The sequence below is a fragment of the Pseudorasbora parva genome, chromosome 17 (assembly GCF_024679245.1).
Source record: "Pseudorasbora parva isolate DD20220531a chromosome 17, ASM2467924v1, whole genome shotgun sequence".
In the NCBI taxonomy this organism is placed as follows: domain Eukaryota; kingdom Metazoa; phylum Chordata; class Actinopteri; order Cypriniformes; family Gobionidae; genus Pseudorasbora; species Pseudorasbora parva.
The window spans coordinates 40,229,805-40,244,961 of record NC_090188.1 but is presented as its reverse complement, the minus strand read 5'-3'; the positions used below and the strand labels follow the sequence as shown (position 1 = coordinate 40,244,961).

Genomic DNA, 15,157 nt, shown 5'->3' with positions numbered 1-15,157 from the left:
TTTAAACCACAGACCGGATGTTGTTTTGTCGCAACAGCTCAACAAGTGTCTCCCCTCCGCGTGCGCTCGCTCGCTCGCGCTGCTGTCACTCACAGACTCACTCGTCATGATGGCTGCCGTGTGGCGAGCTCGCGTATTTGCCCGCTCTGTCGTCCGCTTCTCTGATCGTGATCTGTAAAATATTCGTTGAAAGCACGTCTTTAAACGCGACACTAAAAGAGCTCGCAAAATAAGCTGTTATGGTCAGTAAAAGCCGTGTTTCTAAGATTAGCGAGGCTGCTAATCAGGAGCTAACTTTAGCATGTTAGCAGCCATGACGTATTAATGTCCTGTCACAAACATCTGAGTATTTTTGACTGGATAACAGTTTTAAATAATTATTTAAACGCTTAGTATGTAATACCAATCATGAGTATATGATATATTTAAAACATAAACTAATTAATTCATGCATGTTACAAAGTTTGTAGTTCTGCAAAACGACTGGACTTGTGTTTAGATGCACTGAATTTAAGAATTTAATTTGATAGTCGATTATTTGTGTTTTAAAAAATGTTGTGCAATAATTTCTCCTGGTGATTAATGCTTGTCAAGCTCTCTGATTGGTCAGTCTTATCTCAACACCAAACATGGACGTGGGTGTAGTTTCTCTCTTTTAAGATCTGCGTCACGTCTTTTTAAATTGTGCCTACTTTACACAAAATATCAGTTGAAGTTACTGAATGTGTGTTATTTCTAGGCTGAAAGCAACCAAAATACTGCTGGCACTATTGAAGAAGAGGAAAATGAAAATACAGAGGATTCTAATATTCAAGTTAGTGAACCTGATCTCATTTTTATGTTATAAGAAGACATGAAGGAAAGTTGCGGATGTCTTTATGTAATAAATTGCTTTTGTCAAATATTTCATCATGTTTATTGAAAACTTGGAAATGGCTATTACCAAAATTGACCCGGTTTACTTTATTTACACTTTCCTGGTTTTGTTGTGCACAATTCGTTACTGCTTGTCATTCAAAAAAGATAATAATTCATGAAACGACACTTTAGCCCACCTCTGAAGTGATTGCTCTTTTCAGATGAACAAATCCCTCGGATCACAAATCTTACTTTGTCTGGTTGAATAGTATGCTGTTGTGTTAAAGTTGTGTAATGTCTAATCATTGAATAAAGAGTAATTATAATACCAGTGAATATATCAGTGAATCATTTAAGCATTTTGAGTATGGAATCAAAGCACATTTTTGTGCATAAATCATTGGTGCATGGTATTTCATAGAAGAGAGGGAAAAAACATTTTGTGATCTTTCATGACTTTAATTTGCTCCACCTACGACATGCCTTTCCCCTTATGGCTAATGTCACCTTGTCCTCTATTGAGCCCTCCCACCATTAACCTCCAGTCTGTTGTAAAGGACTATTCACTCTTGCGTCAATTTCAAATTGATAAAATCAAGTACTACCGTTTGTTTATTTATTTATTTTTCTAATTGAAAAAAAGCTTGTTTCCGCCACGGAATAAAAAATAAGAAAGGTGATTGTGACTCGCAATTCTGACCTTTTTCTCTTATTTTCTTAGAATTTTGAGACACTCAGAATTGCAAGCATTTTGTTGAAAATGGAGATATAAACTAGGTAACTGCATGTTATTTTTTCCCCTTGCAATTCTGATTTTATTTCTCACAATTCTGACTTTATCATTCTGAATTCTGACTGATAAAATCTCGCTATTCTGAGATATGAACTTAAAATTGTTTATATCTCATAATTTTGGCTTTTTTCTCACATTTGCGAGTTTATATTTAGCTGTTCTGATTTTTTTCACAATTCAGAGTTTATAATTTATGATTCTGAATTCTTAATGATATAAACTTGCAATTATTTATATTTCGCAAATTCCAATTTTTTTTGCAATTCCGAGTTTATAATTTACGATTCTGATTTCTTAATGATAAAAACTCGCAATTCTAAGATAGGAACTTGCAATTGTTTATATTTCACGATTTTGGCTTTTTCCTCACATTTATATGGTTATATTTTTAGCAATTTTAACTTTTTTCGCAATTCCAAGTTTATGATTTACGATTCTAAATTCTTACTGATATAAACTCACAATTCTGAGATATTAACTCGCAATTGTTTATCACAATTTAGACGGTTTTTTTTCTTATATTTACGAGTTTATATTTAGCAATTCAGACTTTTTATCTCGCAATTCCGAGTTTATAATTTACGATTCTGATTTCTTAATGATAAAAACTCGCAATTCTAAGATAGGAACTTGCAATTGTTTATATTTCACGATTTTGGCTTTTTCCTCACATTTATATGGTTATATTTTTAGCAATTTTAACTTTTTTCGCAATTCCAAGTTTATGATTTACGATTCTAAATTCTTACTGATATAAACTCACAATTCTGAGATATTAACTCGCAATTGTTTATCACAATTTAGACGGTTTTTTTCTTATATTTACGAGTTTATATTTAGCAATTCAGACTTTTTATCTCGCAATTCCGAGTTTATAATTTACGATTCTGAATTATTAATGATATAAAATCGCAAATGTTTATAGTTCACAATTCTGACCTTTTTTTTTATAATTCCGAGTTTATCATTTGCAATTCTGAGTTAGATATTAACTTGCAACTTTTTATATCTCACAATTCGGAATTTTTTTCTCTCGGAAATCCAAGTTTATAATTTGCAATTCTGACTCGAAATTCTGAGATAGGAACTCGCAATTGTTTATATCTTGCAATTCTGACTTTTCTCGCAATTCCGAGTTTATAATTTACGATTCTGAATTATAAATGATATAAACTCGCAATTGTTTATATCTCGCAATTGAGATTTTTTTTTCTGTTGTTGTTGCTATTACAAGTTTATAACTAGCTAAAAATTTGCAATAACCTTTTTTTTTTTTATTCTGTTATGGAAATAAGCATCCACAGAAATTTGCCTAATCAGTGAAGTAAAATGGCTTTTGAAAGGTGAAAGGCTTTTTACTGTTGACTTTGAAATTCCCGGTAATCTTGAATGACTGGAAAAGCCATGAAAGCTCGTTGATCAGAAGGTGTGGGCATCCTGACTTTCCTGTGAACACAATCCATCAGTGCTTGTTAGAAGTAGATCTGAAGCTAATGTTTGATATTTCAGATGGAGCTCAGTGCTTTTCGGGCCAAGTGGATGTCTGAGCTTCTGCCCAGCTCAGGTGGAAAGAGAAGCCTCCAAAAAACTGCTGACCTGAAGAGGAGACAGGAAATAGCTAAAGAGGAAAAGGTGGGAACTCATGAATATTCATACTGTCTGCTATTGAACAATCACTATTAGAGCGTAAAAATGAAGATCTGTTAATATCACTGATTTTGAATGTGTGCTGTCGCAGGCCCGAGAGCTGTTCCTGAAGGCAGTCGAGGAAGAACAGAATGGAGCCGTTTATGAAGGTTTTCACTCATTTATTTATTTAGATTAGCCAGTTAAGACCCCCAACAGAATGATTAGTCTCCGCAACAGCAATCGATCGAAGCGCTAGTCAGTGCACGAAAACAGCGGCCACAAGCTCTGCATGATTTCACAAACGCATTCAGTGCCAGATCGCCTCATGTTAAAGGGTTAGTTCACCCAAAAATGAAAATTATTTCATTAATTACTCGCGCTTATGTTGTTGGACACCTGTAAGACCTTCGTTCATCTTTGAAACACAAATGAAGATATTTTTGTTGAAAGCTGATGGATGAGAGGCTTCAGAAAGGCCTCCATTGGGATTCAGTACATTTCCACTCACAAGATCCATAAAGGCACTAAACACATCGATACAAAGTCCATCTCACTACAGTGGCTGAACAATAATGTTACGAAGCCACGAGAATATTTTTTGTGCGGAAAAAAATAGAAATAATGACTTTATCCGCAAGCTCACGCGATAGCGGCGCTCCTCCTCTTCCGGGTCGTGAACGGCGGATCTGCGTCATATTCTCGCGCATGCGTCGAGTTCACGTCAATAACTTGGTGAATAAAGTCGTTATTTAGATTTTTGTGCGCACAATAACAATTTTTGTCGCATTGTAACATTATTGTACAGTCACTGTAGTGAGATAAACTTTGTGTCGATGTGTTTAGTGCCTTTATGGGTCTTGTGAGTGGAAATGTACTGAATGCCAATGGAGGCTTTTCTGAAGCCTTTCTCAGCCATCAGCTTCCAACAAAAAAATCTTCATTTGTGTTCCAAAGATGAACGAAGGTCTTACGGGTGTCCAATAACATAAGCGCGAGTAATTAACGTAGACTGTAAAAAAAATATGGACGTAGTGTCCGTGACGTCCCCCATAGGATTCCGATAAGCCGTTCTGAAGCTTTAAATAGGGGCGAGCTGGGCGTCACCATCGCGCGTCACTCCCGGATAACAGAAAATGGGCAAAGAGGCGGGATGTGGGCGGGGCTTAGGTGACGTAATGACTATAGAGGGTGGATAAATGGCTATCCACCTGTCACTCAAAGTAACTGCGCCCTTAATTATGCAGAACTTTAAGGCTTTATATAATGTAAACTAATTAGTTATAAAAAAAAATCACCCTCCTCACAGTTGTCATGAAGGTCAAATATAGTTGTATAGACCAAAACCACAATTTGTCCCAGGCTGTAAACATGTTTTTTTCTGCTGTAAAGTTGAGAATTTTAACATGGGGCTCAATGAGATTCTGCTCCTTCTGGAGCCGGTCCCTAGTGGCCAGTTGAGGAACTGCAGTTTACATTACTTCCGTAATGGCTTCAAGAGAGATCACGGGAGGTTGCCGCTTGGTAATTAATGAAATAATTTTTGGGTGAACTAACCCTTTAATCTACTGATCAACTAGAGATGCTTAATTTGTATTACATACAACAACTCAAGGTGTAAGAAAAGCAGCTATCTTCCATCATCACTGCTTATACTTAATGACTGTGTAAACAAGCCTCTTCTTCTGCGTTTGCCTTGAGACTGGGGTGACCATCAGCATGCCTGAGGACACTGCCCACTAGCGGTCTATGTGTAATTGCATATTGTTGCGGACAACAACGCAGAAGTATAAATTAAAACTAACACGTAACTTGCGGCGTAGAGGATATGGCGTAGGTCCAACGCAGAAGTATAAATTGAAAATGATTTTGATCATCACAGATGAAAAATAGCATTTTGGCTAATTCTGGCTTTTTTACTCATGTTTATTCATGTGTTTTTATGAAATTGCATTGTCCCCTTACAAATAAAGTAATCTTAAATCAGCCTTTACAGTTATAAAATGGAGCACATGAAAAAGTGAAGGGCTGCAGGTAAACATTTCCTCTTTTGATTTTTTGCAGCCATCAAGTACTATAAGAGTGCGATGCTGCTGGTCCCGGACATTGAGTTTAGGATCAACTACAGCAGAACTCCTGATCCGGACCGGACTGGGAGCTAGTAAGTGCTCGGATCACAGGTGCTCATGCTCATTGAAAACTTGGATGCATAGTAGGACGATTGTAAATAGGGTTTTCCAGCCTTGTTTCATTTGTTAATATTTGTTAACTGCATTACATAACATGAATTAACAATGAACAATACTAAAGCATTTATTAGGTAATGTAAATAATTATTGAAAGCAAATGATGAATATGTTATTGAATGGCTCTGAGCGGATATTTTTATTAACTAACATTAACAGTTTAATAAATATTGAAACAATCATGTATTGTTCATTGTTAATTAATGCATTAACCAACGTTAAAGGGTTAGTTCACCTAAAAATTTAAATTAGCCCGTGATTTACTTACCCTCAAGTCATCCTAGGTGTATATGACATTCTTCTTTCAGACGATTACAATCTGAGTTATAATTATAAATGCCCTGGCCCTTCCAAGCTTTATTACACGCAGTGACGCAGTGAATGGCTCATTCGTTTTTGAAGTCCATAAAAGTGCATCTATCCATCATATAACTGCTCCACACAGCTCCGGGGGGTTAAAAAAGGCCTTCTGAAGTGAAGTGGCATGCTTGTGTAAGAAAAATATCCATATATAAACTTTATAGACTAACGTAATTAAAGGGGGGGTGAAATGCTGTTTCATGCATACTGAGCTTTTTACACTGTTATAGACTTGGATTCCCATCCTAAACATAGACAAAGTTTCAAAAACTAATGTTGGACGTTTGATGGAGTATTTCTGTGTTAAAAATACTCCTTCCGGTTTCTCACAAGTTTCGGAGAGTTTTTTTCGAGTATGGGTCGACTTGACGTGAACAGAGCGGAAGGTCCTTGTATGGGCCGTACGGGCTCTTCTCCCGGTAGGGTGCGCGCGCGCGACTAGAGCGAGAGAGGAAATGCACGCTGTAAACACTCTCTCAGGTGCAGATCCAGTCCTCCATGAACACTTATGTCGTTATAGTCCGCGCGCGCTCCACTTTATTCCTATGGGTGACGTCGAGCGACTTCAACGCTTCAGCACAGCATTCCGGGAAGGCAGCGCTGCATTTGAACCGATTTGAACGCAGAAATGACAGAAAGCTTCACAACATCGCTTCAGTCGCGTCGCAAAGTGGATTTCCACCGTTCACTGCTGTCAGGACTTCACCAAATCATACCAAAGAAGTGTGTTTTTGACGGAGCGGTCCCAGCAATAAAGGTTCGGTCCTGCTTTGGAAGCAGCCGGTGAGTAAAACGGCTTCAAATGTCTGTGCTGTTGGCTATCCTCGCGTGAGTAAACATCAGTAAACGACACGATCGCGTGCTTCGTCATTCAAATGCGCTAACGGTTACTCCATTGCTGTTCTATGTATAACGTTACACTAGTCTGACGTGCAAAACTGTTTTGCTTGCTACTGCTAAGGTTTAGTCGCATACAATAGTCCATAAACCGAATCATGTCCTCATAAACTGCGAGTAAACGCACACAAATGTTGACAGGCCACTAAATACAGTCCATACCACAGAGACGGATGTCCTGCTGTTGCTGTTTCTCCTGCTCAATTTATTTCAGCCTCCGAATCTGATTCTGGATCGATAGCCATGGGTTTCTCCACGCTTGAGGACGTCACCGCTTTGTGCGCATTCGTCATTCTTTAGCTCCGCCCACACAATGCGCCTCCAGCCGCTCGTTTTTTTCCGGAAAGACTCGGTACAGCCCATATTTCTTTTATAAGTATAATAAAACTAAAGACTTTTCGGAGATATGAAGGATGCAATACTACTCTATAGGTACTCAAGATTGACATGAGATTGACTGAAACTGAGTGTTTCACCCCCTTTAACTTCTGTTGGACAGCCGTACAGAAGTCGACTTGTGTTAAAAGAGTAGCCCCTGACGCGATGTACAGGACCATCTCAAGCTTTGACGCCTCTCGCGGATCGGGCTGAACTCAACGAACTCAAGCCCCTTTTCTGTTATATCGAAAATCCTTCACCATTTCTCTTTCAAAATTCTTGATTTAGACTTTAATTCATGTTTTGTTTTGCTCTATCCTCTGTGCTTCTGCGTTCGTGAACACACATGCGCAAAGGGTCAGTGGTTACTTTTTCATCGATGCATACAGCGGTCCGCCGGTAGTTAGTTATTTTAGTCTATAAAGTTTTAAATATGGATATTTTTCTGACACAAACGTGCCACTTCACTTCACAAGGCCTTTATTTATCAAGAGACCACAGATGCAAATTAGCTATTTAGCTAACTCTGGCACAACATTTGTGTTGTGTATGGTCCCTATTAAATAAATAAATTAAACTAAACCAAACCGCTGTGTGGAGCAGTTATATCATGGATAGATGCACTTGCCACTTTTTATGATAGATCGATAAATAAATAGAAAGATAAATAGACAGACAGACAGATCGATCGATAGATAGATGCACTTTTATGATAGATAAATGCTTTTTTTTATGGATGGATGGATGGATGGATGCACTTTTATAATGGCTAGAGCTCAATGGTTATAAAAAAAAATGCCACAATGCAAAAACTTGCATTCTCTACATGCACAATTCTTCACAAGTACTTATTCATCCACTATAGCTTGGAGGACAATGAGAAGAACCGTGAGATAGACGACCTGCTGACGTACTTCCAACAGCAGCTGACACTGGGCTGCGACACCATGAAGCTGAGCGAGCCGGAGACTGACACGTCACAGGTGCACATCTCAGGTAATTCTCACACCACGGCTGCTCTGTTTGATTTCCAGAGCTTTCTTGTTGCCCTGACAGTCCCATTTCACGTCCACAGCTTTGCCCTTTGAGGTGCTCATGTATATCTTCCGCTGGGTGGTGTCATGTGACCTGGACCTTCGAGCCTTAGAGCAGCTCTCCCTGGTTTGCAGGGGTTTCTATATCTGTGCGAGGTGGGCTCACAGACTCACCAAACATCCGAGTAAACCTCCACCAGTATCATAGCAATTTGTTTGCCATTTAATTGTGGATGTTTTGCGGCAGGGACCCTGAGATTTGGCGGTCTGCCTGTTTGAGAGTGTGGGGGCGGAGCTGCACCAAAATGCTGCCATTTTCATCCTGGAGAGAGATGTTTTTGGAGAGACCACGTGTGCGCTTCGATGGTAAACGTGTGCGTTTATGTATGTCTTCTTTAAAGTATGCCGCATGTACAGTGTTTGATAAACATCTGTGTGTTGTTCAGGTGTTTACATCAGTAAGACATCATACATCCGTCAGGGGGAGGAGTCTCTTGATGGCTTCTACAGGGCTTGGCACCAGGTGGAGTACTACAGGTGAGATCTGGGCTTTAAAGGGTCATGAAACCCCGTTTCAGCAGCAGTCAGTTACCACAGTTTTGAAAAAAAAATTAAAAGTGGGCATGGTTTAGCGGCGGCGTGGATGGGGACGAGGGAGACTGACAGCACATTAACGGCTTCTGATTCAGATTATTAGCATCAAAGCTTCCCACAAATGCACACTGCAAATGACCATTAAGTTACACGTAACACAATATACACATGGATTTGTAAGCTCACCATTACACAAATACATCCTGTGACAGCTATAATTCAACGCACAATTAAATGCACAGCCATTCGCAATTAGTTCTCTACATCGAAATATATATGAACACGCTGTTGCATAACTTTCATAACTTTTGAGGCTTATTTTGTGGAGTTTTATATGCCGTTTGGTTGGTTAAATGGCCGTAAAGAGCGGTTACACTCACTGTGTGGATGAATGACATTTGTGTGAAGACTCAGAATCTATTGAAGAGAACGCAGGCAACGCAGACACTCATACAAAGCGGAAAAAACACTCCTTTTTGATCCATTAATGCATCTCACTTACTGTATGCGATTTCACTGTTAGAAGCGCTGCTGCGTCACTCAGAGGAAAATGCCTATCAATCCGTGCTGTCATGAATTGAGCAACGCGTCTTCTCATAGGATAAAGACACACAGTCTCATAAATAATTACTAGACAGCAATGAGTTATCACAGTACTATAGTACAAGAAAACATCACAACCTATGACGTTGACATGAACACGAATTTAAACCAGGTAAGGCTCGTTCGAGATGCATCAGCACGTGCTGTGCAGACCGATCACCGTATGACATCGAAGTACAGCAAGAGCAAACGACTCCTTATGCTTTTGAATCGCTCACGCTGTGTTTTTATATCATACGCGGATCGGTCAGCACAGCGCCGATGCATCTCAAACAAGTCTGGTGTGTTTTTATTTCCCGCTCTCACGCTAGCATTGCTGAAACGCTAGTGAGAAAGATGAGACGTATAGTGACGTAAGACCTGGCTCTGTGGTGGCTCTCTAGCCTGTGGAAAGCCAAACCGGTTCTTAAAGGCTCTCAAATCGAACCAACTTAGAACTAACACTAGCACTGGCTCTGAACTAGCACCCGGTTCATTCTGGTGGAAAAGGGTATTAGTGAGTGATATCAGGCTTTGACGTGACCTGATCTTTCAGGTACCTGCGCTTCTTCCCTGACGGTCAGGCGATAATGCTGACCACCCCCGAGGACCCTTTGGTCGTTGTCCCAAAGCTGCGCAGCAAGAACTCCAGGTGTGTGTCGTGTCTGAATAACAATTTTTTTAATCCATGTGACGGTTAAATCATTAAAGAGCTTCAATTTCCACAGGATGGATTCCATCATGTTTGGCCATTATCGGCTGTCCCAGGATACAGACAATCAAACCAAAGTTTATGTTGTTGTCTCCAAGAGAAAAGAAGAGGTTGGTTTGTCATTTAACAGCACTGTTCTGTTTGTTTGCTCCTGGCAGTAAAGCGATTGATTGTCATGTTTCAGCAGAAGGTGTCGGAGTACCAGAGGAGCCGGTTCTGCAGGCGGAACCCAGCCCCCGAAGCCGAGCGCTCCTTCCATGTAGGACTGCAGTTGTCCTCTGGGGGGCGTCAGCGCTTCAACAAGCTGGTGTGGATCCACCATTCCTGCCACATCACCTACAGGTGCCTCACCAGTCTGCCCTCTCCACTACATCTGATGTAGAGCCCTGCATGGGCCTAAAATCTAGGCCCTAGCCCAGCCCATCAAAAATCTTGGCCCAAGTCCGACTGGAGCCCGTGTTTTATTTGTTTTTTTATGACACTGTTGCAGCCATTAAAATAGTTCAGTTTTGCTTTTAATGTCAAAGTAGTTATATTTCATTTTGTTTCTTTATTAAGTTACTTTAGAAAAATGTTTAGAGCATTTTTTTGTTTGTTAAATTAAAGTTTAAATTTGTTTAAGTAACGGCCAGCGGCCGACAGTGAGTTAACCACATGTTTAATCGATTTAGCCTCTCAAATCAACTCTTGACTTGTCTTGCCTATGATAAAATCCATAGATATAAAACACTTTAATTTACACTTAATTTAGCCTAATATTACCTCCACAGTAAAAGGCAGGCAGGCTGATACTGCTCACAAACGAAACAAAAAAAGAACATGCATGTTCTCTTATACCTTACACATCTGCGAAATAAATATAAATCCGATCTTCAATTCCCGCGGTATATGCTCATTTAGCAAAAGCAAAAGATTCAAGATGCATTTTATTCAGCAGCTCATTTCAAATTCAAAGACCGCAATATGAGAGAGAGCCACCTAAGCACTGGTAAGTAGGGCTGTTTCGAATGCCATTTTTTGAGCTTCGAAGCTTAGGTGGCAATCAATATCGAATATTCGAAGCTTCGGTGGGTGGGGCTAAATATATAATAATAGTGTCGGTTTGCATTTGTATCATCTTTCACGACTTCACGTTTCACTCTTCGGCATCGTAAATGTGTTGTGGCAGACCCAGTGGATTGCAGTGTTGCATTTGGTGCAATATGATCAGGTGGCACACATTCTTTAAATATTAATAAACATTTAATAATCTTTTAAATAGAATAGTTTCCGGTACGCATTACATGGGGAGGTTTATGCCCCGAAAACGGACAGTGCACAAGTGATACAAAACACAAAGTCTGTTGAGAGCAAGAACTTTAATAAGGTATTAATAACGAGCCTTTCTTTAAAGCAAATGAATCCCAAAACAGAAATTAAATTTGTAACACACAGTGATTTCAATGAACTGTAATAAATAAAGAACACGGTAGCATGCTTATAAACAGTTGAATAAGAATAAATGAATTGTTTTTAAAATGACACAAAATGTAATATCTATTACAATTAGTTTTATTCTATATAAGGGATTTATTTTGTCTTATTCTGACTTTTTGTTCATTTAAATCTTTAAAATGCGCGATGCTTTTATTGAAAGCATGTTGCAGTGTTTTTTTTTATTTATTATTATTATTTCAAGCATGAGTGAGAATGAGTCCGCGACGGAAGTCACGTGTTGAAAAAAAAAAAACGAATATTCGAATCTCAAAACTGAAAATCGAATGCCACCTAACCGAACGAATATTCGAATATTCGATTATTCTAGTACAGCCCTACTGGTAAGATCAATTAGTCTCATTCATTTATATTGAAGATTAATCTGCTTTTGAGCATAGACTTTTTTTTGTTTTCCTTATGGCCGTTTGTGTTGGCTAGCTTTACTCATTTGCAGCGATGCTTGTTGCAGCACCATCATATCTATCTGATGACAGCATATAGCTCATCACACGCTCTCACACGTTTATTTTTTAACCATTTGCCAGGAGTAAAATTTTATATATGTGGTTTAAACGACCAGATATATTTACATTTGTCCCGGTTTTGTCTGAAATGCTTTCATACCACCTTCTGAATTGGTTTGTTTGAGTAATTGGATTTAAATACGTCTCAAAAGAATCTCGGAAGGCATGTAGGCCTACTCCTGGTCATTTTGCAATCAGATAGATACCTGGTCAGAGAAAACGAATGAAGGAACCAGTTGTAAAAAGGCCATAACTCTAGCAGCTGCTGAAGAAACGAGTGCTGCTTCTGGCGTGGACGCTTTAACCCTGTCTTGACAGTCGCGTAAGCTATTATAGTCTTGTGTTGTTTTCACTAGCGCAACACATCTCATTGTTTCTTTTAATTAATTAAAAAAAATATATATATAAAACAAAGGAGAAGCCTAAAAAAAGGCCCGAAGCCCAGCCCACATTTTAGGCATGACGTGAAAATTGGCCCGAAGCCCAGCTCTAGGGGCGTACAAAAGTTGGGCATAAATGCAGGGCTCTAATCTGATGAACACCTGCTCTTCTGTTCACACAACCAATGACGACGCATTAGTGACGACCAGGGGCCCGCTAGGGGGTCAGTGGAAAAGTTTAGAGCAGTGGTTCTCAAAGTTTGACATGGGCACGCACGGGTACTGCAGGGGGAGATCAGCAGAGGGAAAAACACCATTGCAAAAAAATGATGTGTTTATAGCGATTGGCACTAATAGCACTAAACGCCAACTCCACTGGATCGTTCTTCTTCACTTCTTCTTCTTCTGAACTGTGACGTGGCTTGTGGACGTTCCCAGTGCTGTCCCTCTAATGTTATTGGTAGACTGCACGTCTGGCCATATCTTAAAGGAACACGGTGACTTTTGGGACTTAAGCTTATTCACCGTATCCGCCAGAGTTAGATAAGTCCATACTTACCGTTCTCATCTCCATGCGTGCCATAACTCTGTTTGACACACACACACACACTGCTAACCTAACTTAGATAAAATAAAATAAGAATAAAAGCTTTGTCAAATCAAGATGTCATTAAAACACCTTTGTTTTGAATAAGTGAAAAATGACATATTGTGCGTTATAGCAGCTAAAAAAATCTAATTTTAATATGATGGGATTTTTCACTAAGCATCATTTTAGTGAATTTTGGAGAAAATAAAACACTATCGGTCAAGCAGGACTGGCATAACTGCTCGGAAGATTGCTGCTAAATGTGATCCAGAGCAGTCAGTAGGCAGTGAGTTTGTGTGAATTGTGTACATTTCTTCTAAACTCCTTGTCCTTTGCTCCCTTAGATCCACTGGAGAGACAGTCGTCACTGCGTTTGATGTAGACAAAATGTACACGCCTCTGTTTTTTGCACGAGTGAAGAGCTACACGGCCTTTTCAGAGCGCCCCCTGTAGGACGATGACCCCAGCGATGCATGCCGAAAGCCGACCCTCGACCCCTCCAGCCGCTCTCCTTCTGCTTCCAGCACCGGCTCTTTCTTATGAATGTACAAGAATGGTGTGACACTTTTAGATCCCACAGTCTTCACTGCAGCACAAAGCATTACTTTCTGTTTCTTATAGTTTAAGAGATCCGTCACGCTCTTACGGTAAAGATAAAGATATATATATAAGACTGTCTGTAATAAGTTTCAGTTCAACTGTGATGAATGTTCTCATTCAGTGAGGGAATAAATGAGCTATATTACGTTTTGTTTGTTTTTCATTTGCATGTTTGAATTATGTTGCATAGTAAGTCACATTGAAATTAAAACCTTTTTCTTTTCTTATTACACATTCCCGGTCTTAATCTGATGAAAGAAGGTCTTGGTTTCCACTATAAAATCCTCTCCTCTAAACACTTCATTCTGTTCCTGCCAGATGAAATCTAGAGTTATCATATTTATGGAAGCTTGTGAATGAAAAATAAAAAAGGTAATTGCGACTTTTTGTCTTGCAATGCACTTTTTTTTCCTCATGATTGCATGATATAAAGTTATAAAGTCACAATAATCTTTTAAATAATTTTATTCTGCGGCAGGAACAAGCTTCCATACCTTTATAAAAGATGATCTCTTTTAAAATAATATAATGAACTTTAATTATGCATTTATCTGTCAAATAAATAAATTAAGCTTGATCGGTTTATATCTCTTTTTTTGCAAGATGAAGATAACAAAAAAAGGACATTGAGGGTTGCTTTATCTCAAAGATCAATATAGTTTATGCTGCTCCATAAAAGTCTTCCATGCAATATCATTTTCAGAATTCCTAAAAATAACTTATCTCGATATATTGCTTGAAAATAAAAGTTTTCTTTGGAGATTTACTCTGTATGTAAAATTTGGCAAGAGATAGTAATACACTACATTTAAAATGGGGTCTTAAAGAAGTGTCTACTTTCAGAGTCCCCAAAAACTTTAAAATATTTGCAACGTTTTACAATAAGGTTCCTTTCGTTAACATGAACAGAAATGTTAACATTCTGAAGCATTTATTAATATTAGTTGATATTATCAAATCAAATTTGTATCTGATATCATGTAATGCACCTCAGTATGTCAAGCCGTTTTGACTTTTACTCATTCACAGGATATTAATTCTTGATATCAGCAATTTAATTTTCTCTAGTTAAAACGCTTTCTTGATATCTGTAGTTGTATTTTCACTAGTGAAATCTCACCATAGGCTGCCGTTCAAATTCAGTTGTTGATATCAGGAATTGATTTCTTAATTATTCCAATTTCACATCAGGAATACAAATCTCAACCTCCGTGAAGTTGGCACCCCATAAAACGAAATAATCCCCGAAACTATGTCATTTGTTTGTGCTACGCTTGTGGTTTTGTGTTTGAGATATTAAACATAATTGTTTTGGTTGTGTAACGTCACTCTCCACCCCACGTCCAATCAGGTGCCAATCGTTTGTGCTCGATTTGTGCCGTTACAACAAACTATTTTTTCTATTTTTTCTATCTATTTTCCTTTGGCATAAAGAACCAGGGGCGTGGGACTGGGGGGATAAAGGGTACTGAGTAACCAGGGCCCGAGGCAGGGAAGTCCGTTTTCTA

General features: G+C 38.9%; 1 protein-coding gene across 3 annotated transcripts; it reads left to right on the top strand.

Moving 5' to 3' along the window:
• Window positions 1-70: 70 nt before the first annotated feature.
• fbxo9 (F-box protein 9) lies at window positions 71-13,794 on the top strand. 3 transcript variants are annotated; one of them, XM_067422585.1, is made up of 13 exons: window positions 71-242; window positions 740-814; window positions 3,161-3,283; window positions 3,390-3,447; window positions 5,342-5,438; window positions 8,024-8,154; window positions 8,234-8,348; window positions 8,440-8,558; window positions 8,639-8,729; window positions 9,925-10,020; window positions 10,097-10,190; window positions 10,265-10,422; window positions 13,394-13,794. In XM_067422585.1, the coding sequence occupies exons 1-13, from the start codon at window positions 240-242 to the stop codon at window positions 13,500-13,502; spliced, it is 1,269 nt and encodes a 422-aa protein (XP_067278686.1). In that variant the 5' UTR covers window positions 71-239; the 3' UTR covers window positions 13,503-13,794. The 3 variants fall into 3 exon arrangements, with proteins under 3 accessions (XP_067278686.1, XP_067278683.1, XP_067278684.1); XM_067422582.1 differs by lacking the exon at window positions 71-242 and adding an exon at window positions 264-635; XM_067422583.1 differs by lacking the exon at window positions 71-242 and adding an exon at window positions 266-635 and having other exon boundaries at window positions 10,268-10,422.
• Window positions 13,795-15,157: the final 1,363 nt, after the last annotated feature.

What these genes read in the sequence shown, in the direction of transcription:
- fbxo9 (XM_067422582.1), top strand. An exon ending in AAATAGCTAAAGAGGAAAAG is followed by an intron (nt 3,284 to 3,389) that starts GTGGGAACTCAT and finishes GTGCTGTCGCAG; the next exon opens with GCCCGAGAGCTGTTCCTGAA. An exon ending in TCTCCAAGAGAAAAGAAGAG is followed by an intron (nt 10,191 to 10,264) that starts GTTGGTTTGTCA and finishes GTCATGTTTCAG; the next exon opens with CAGAAGGTGTCGGAGTACCA.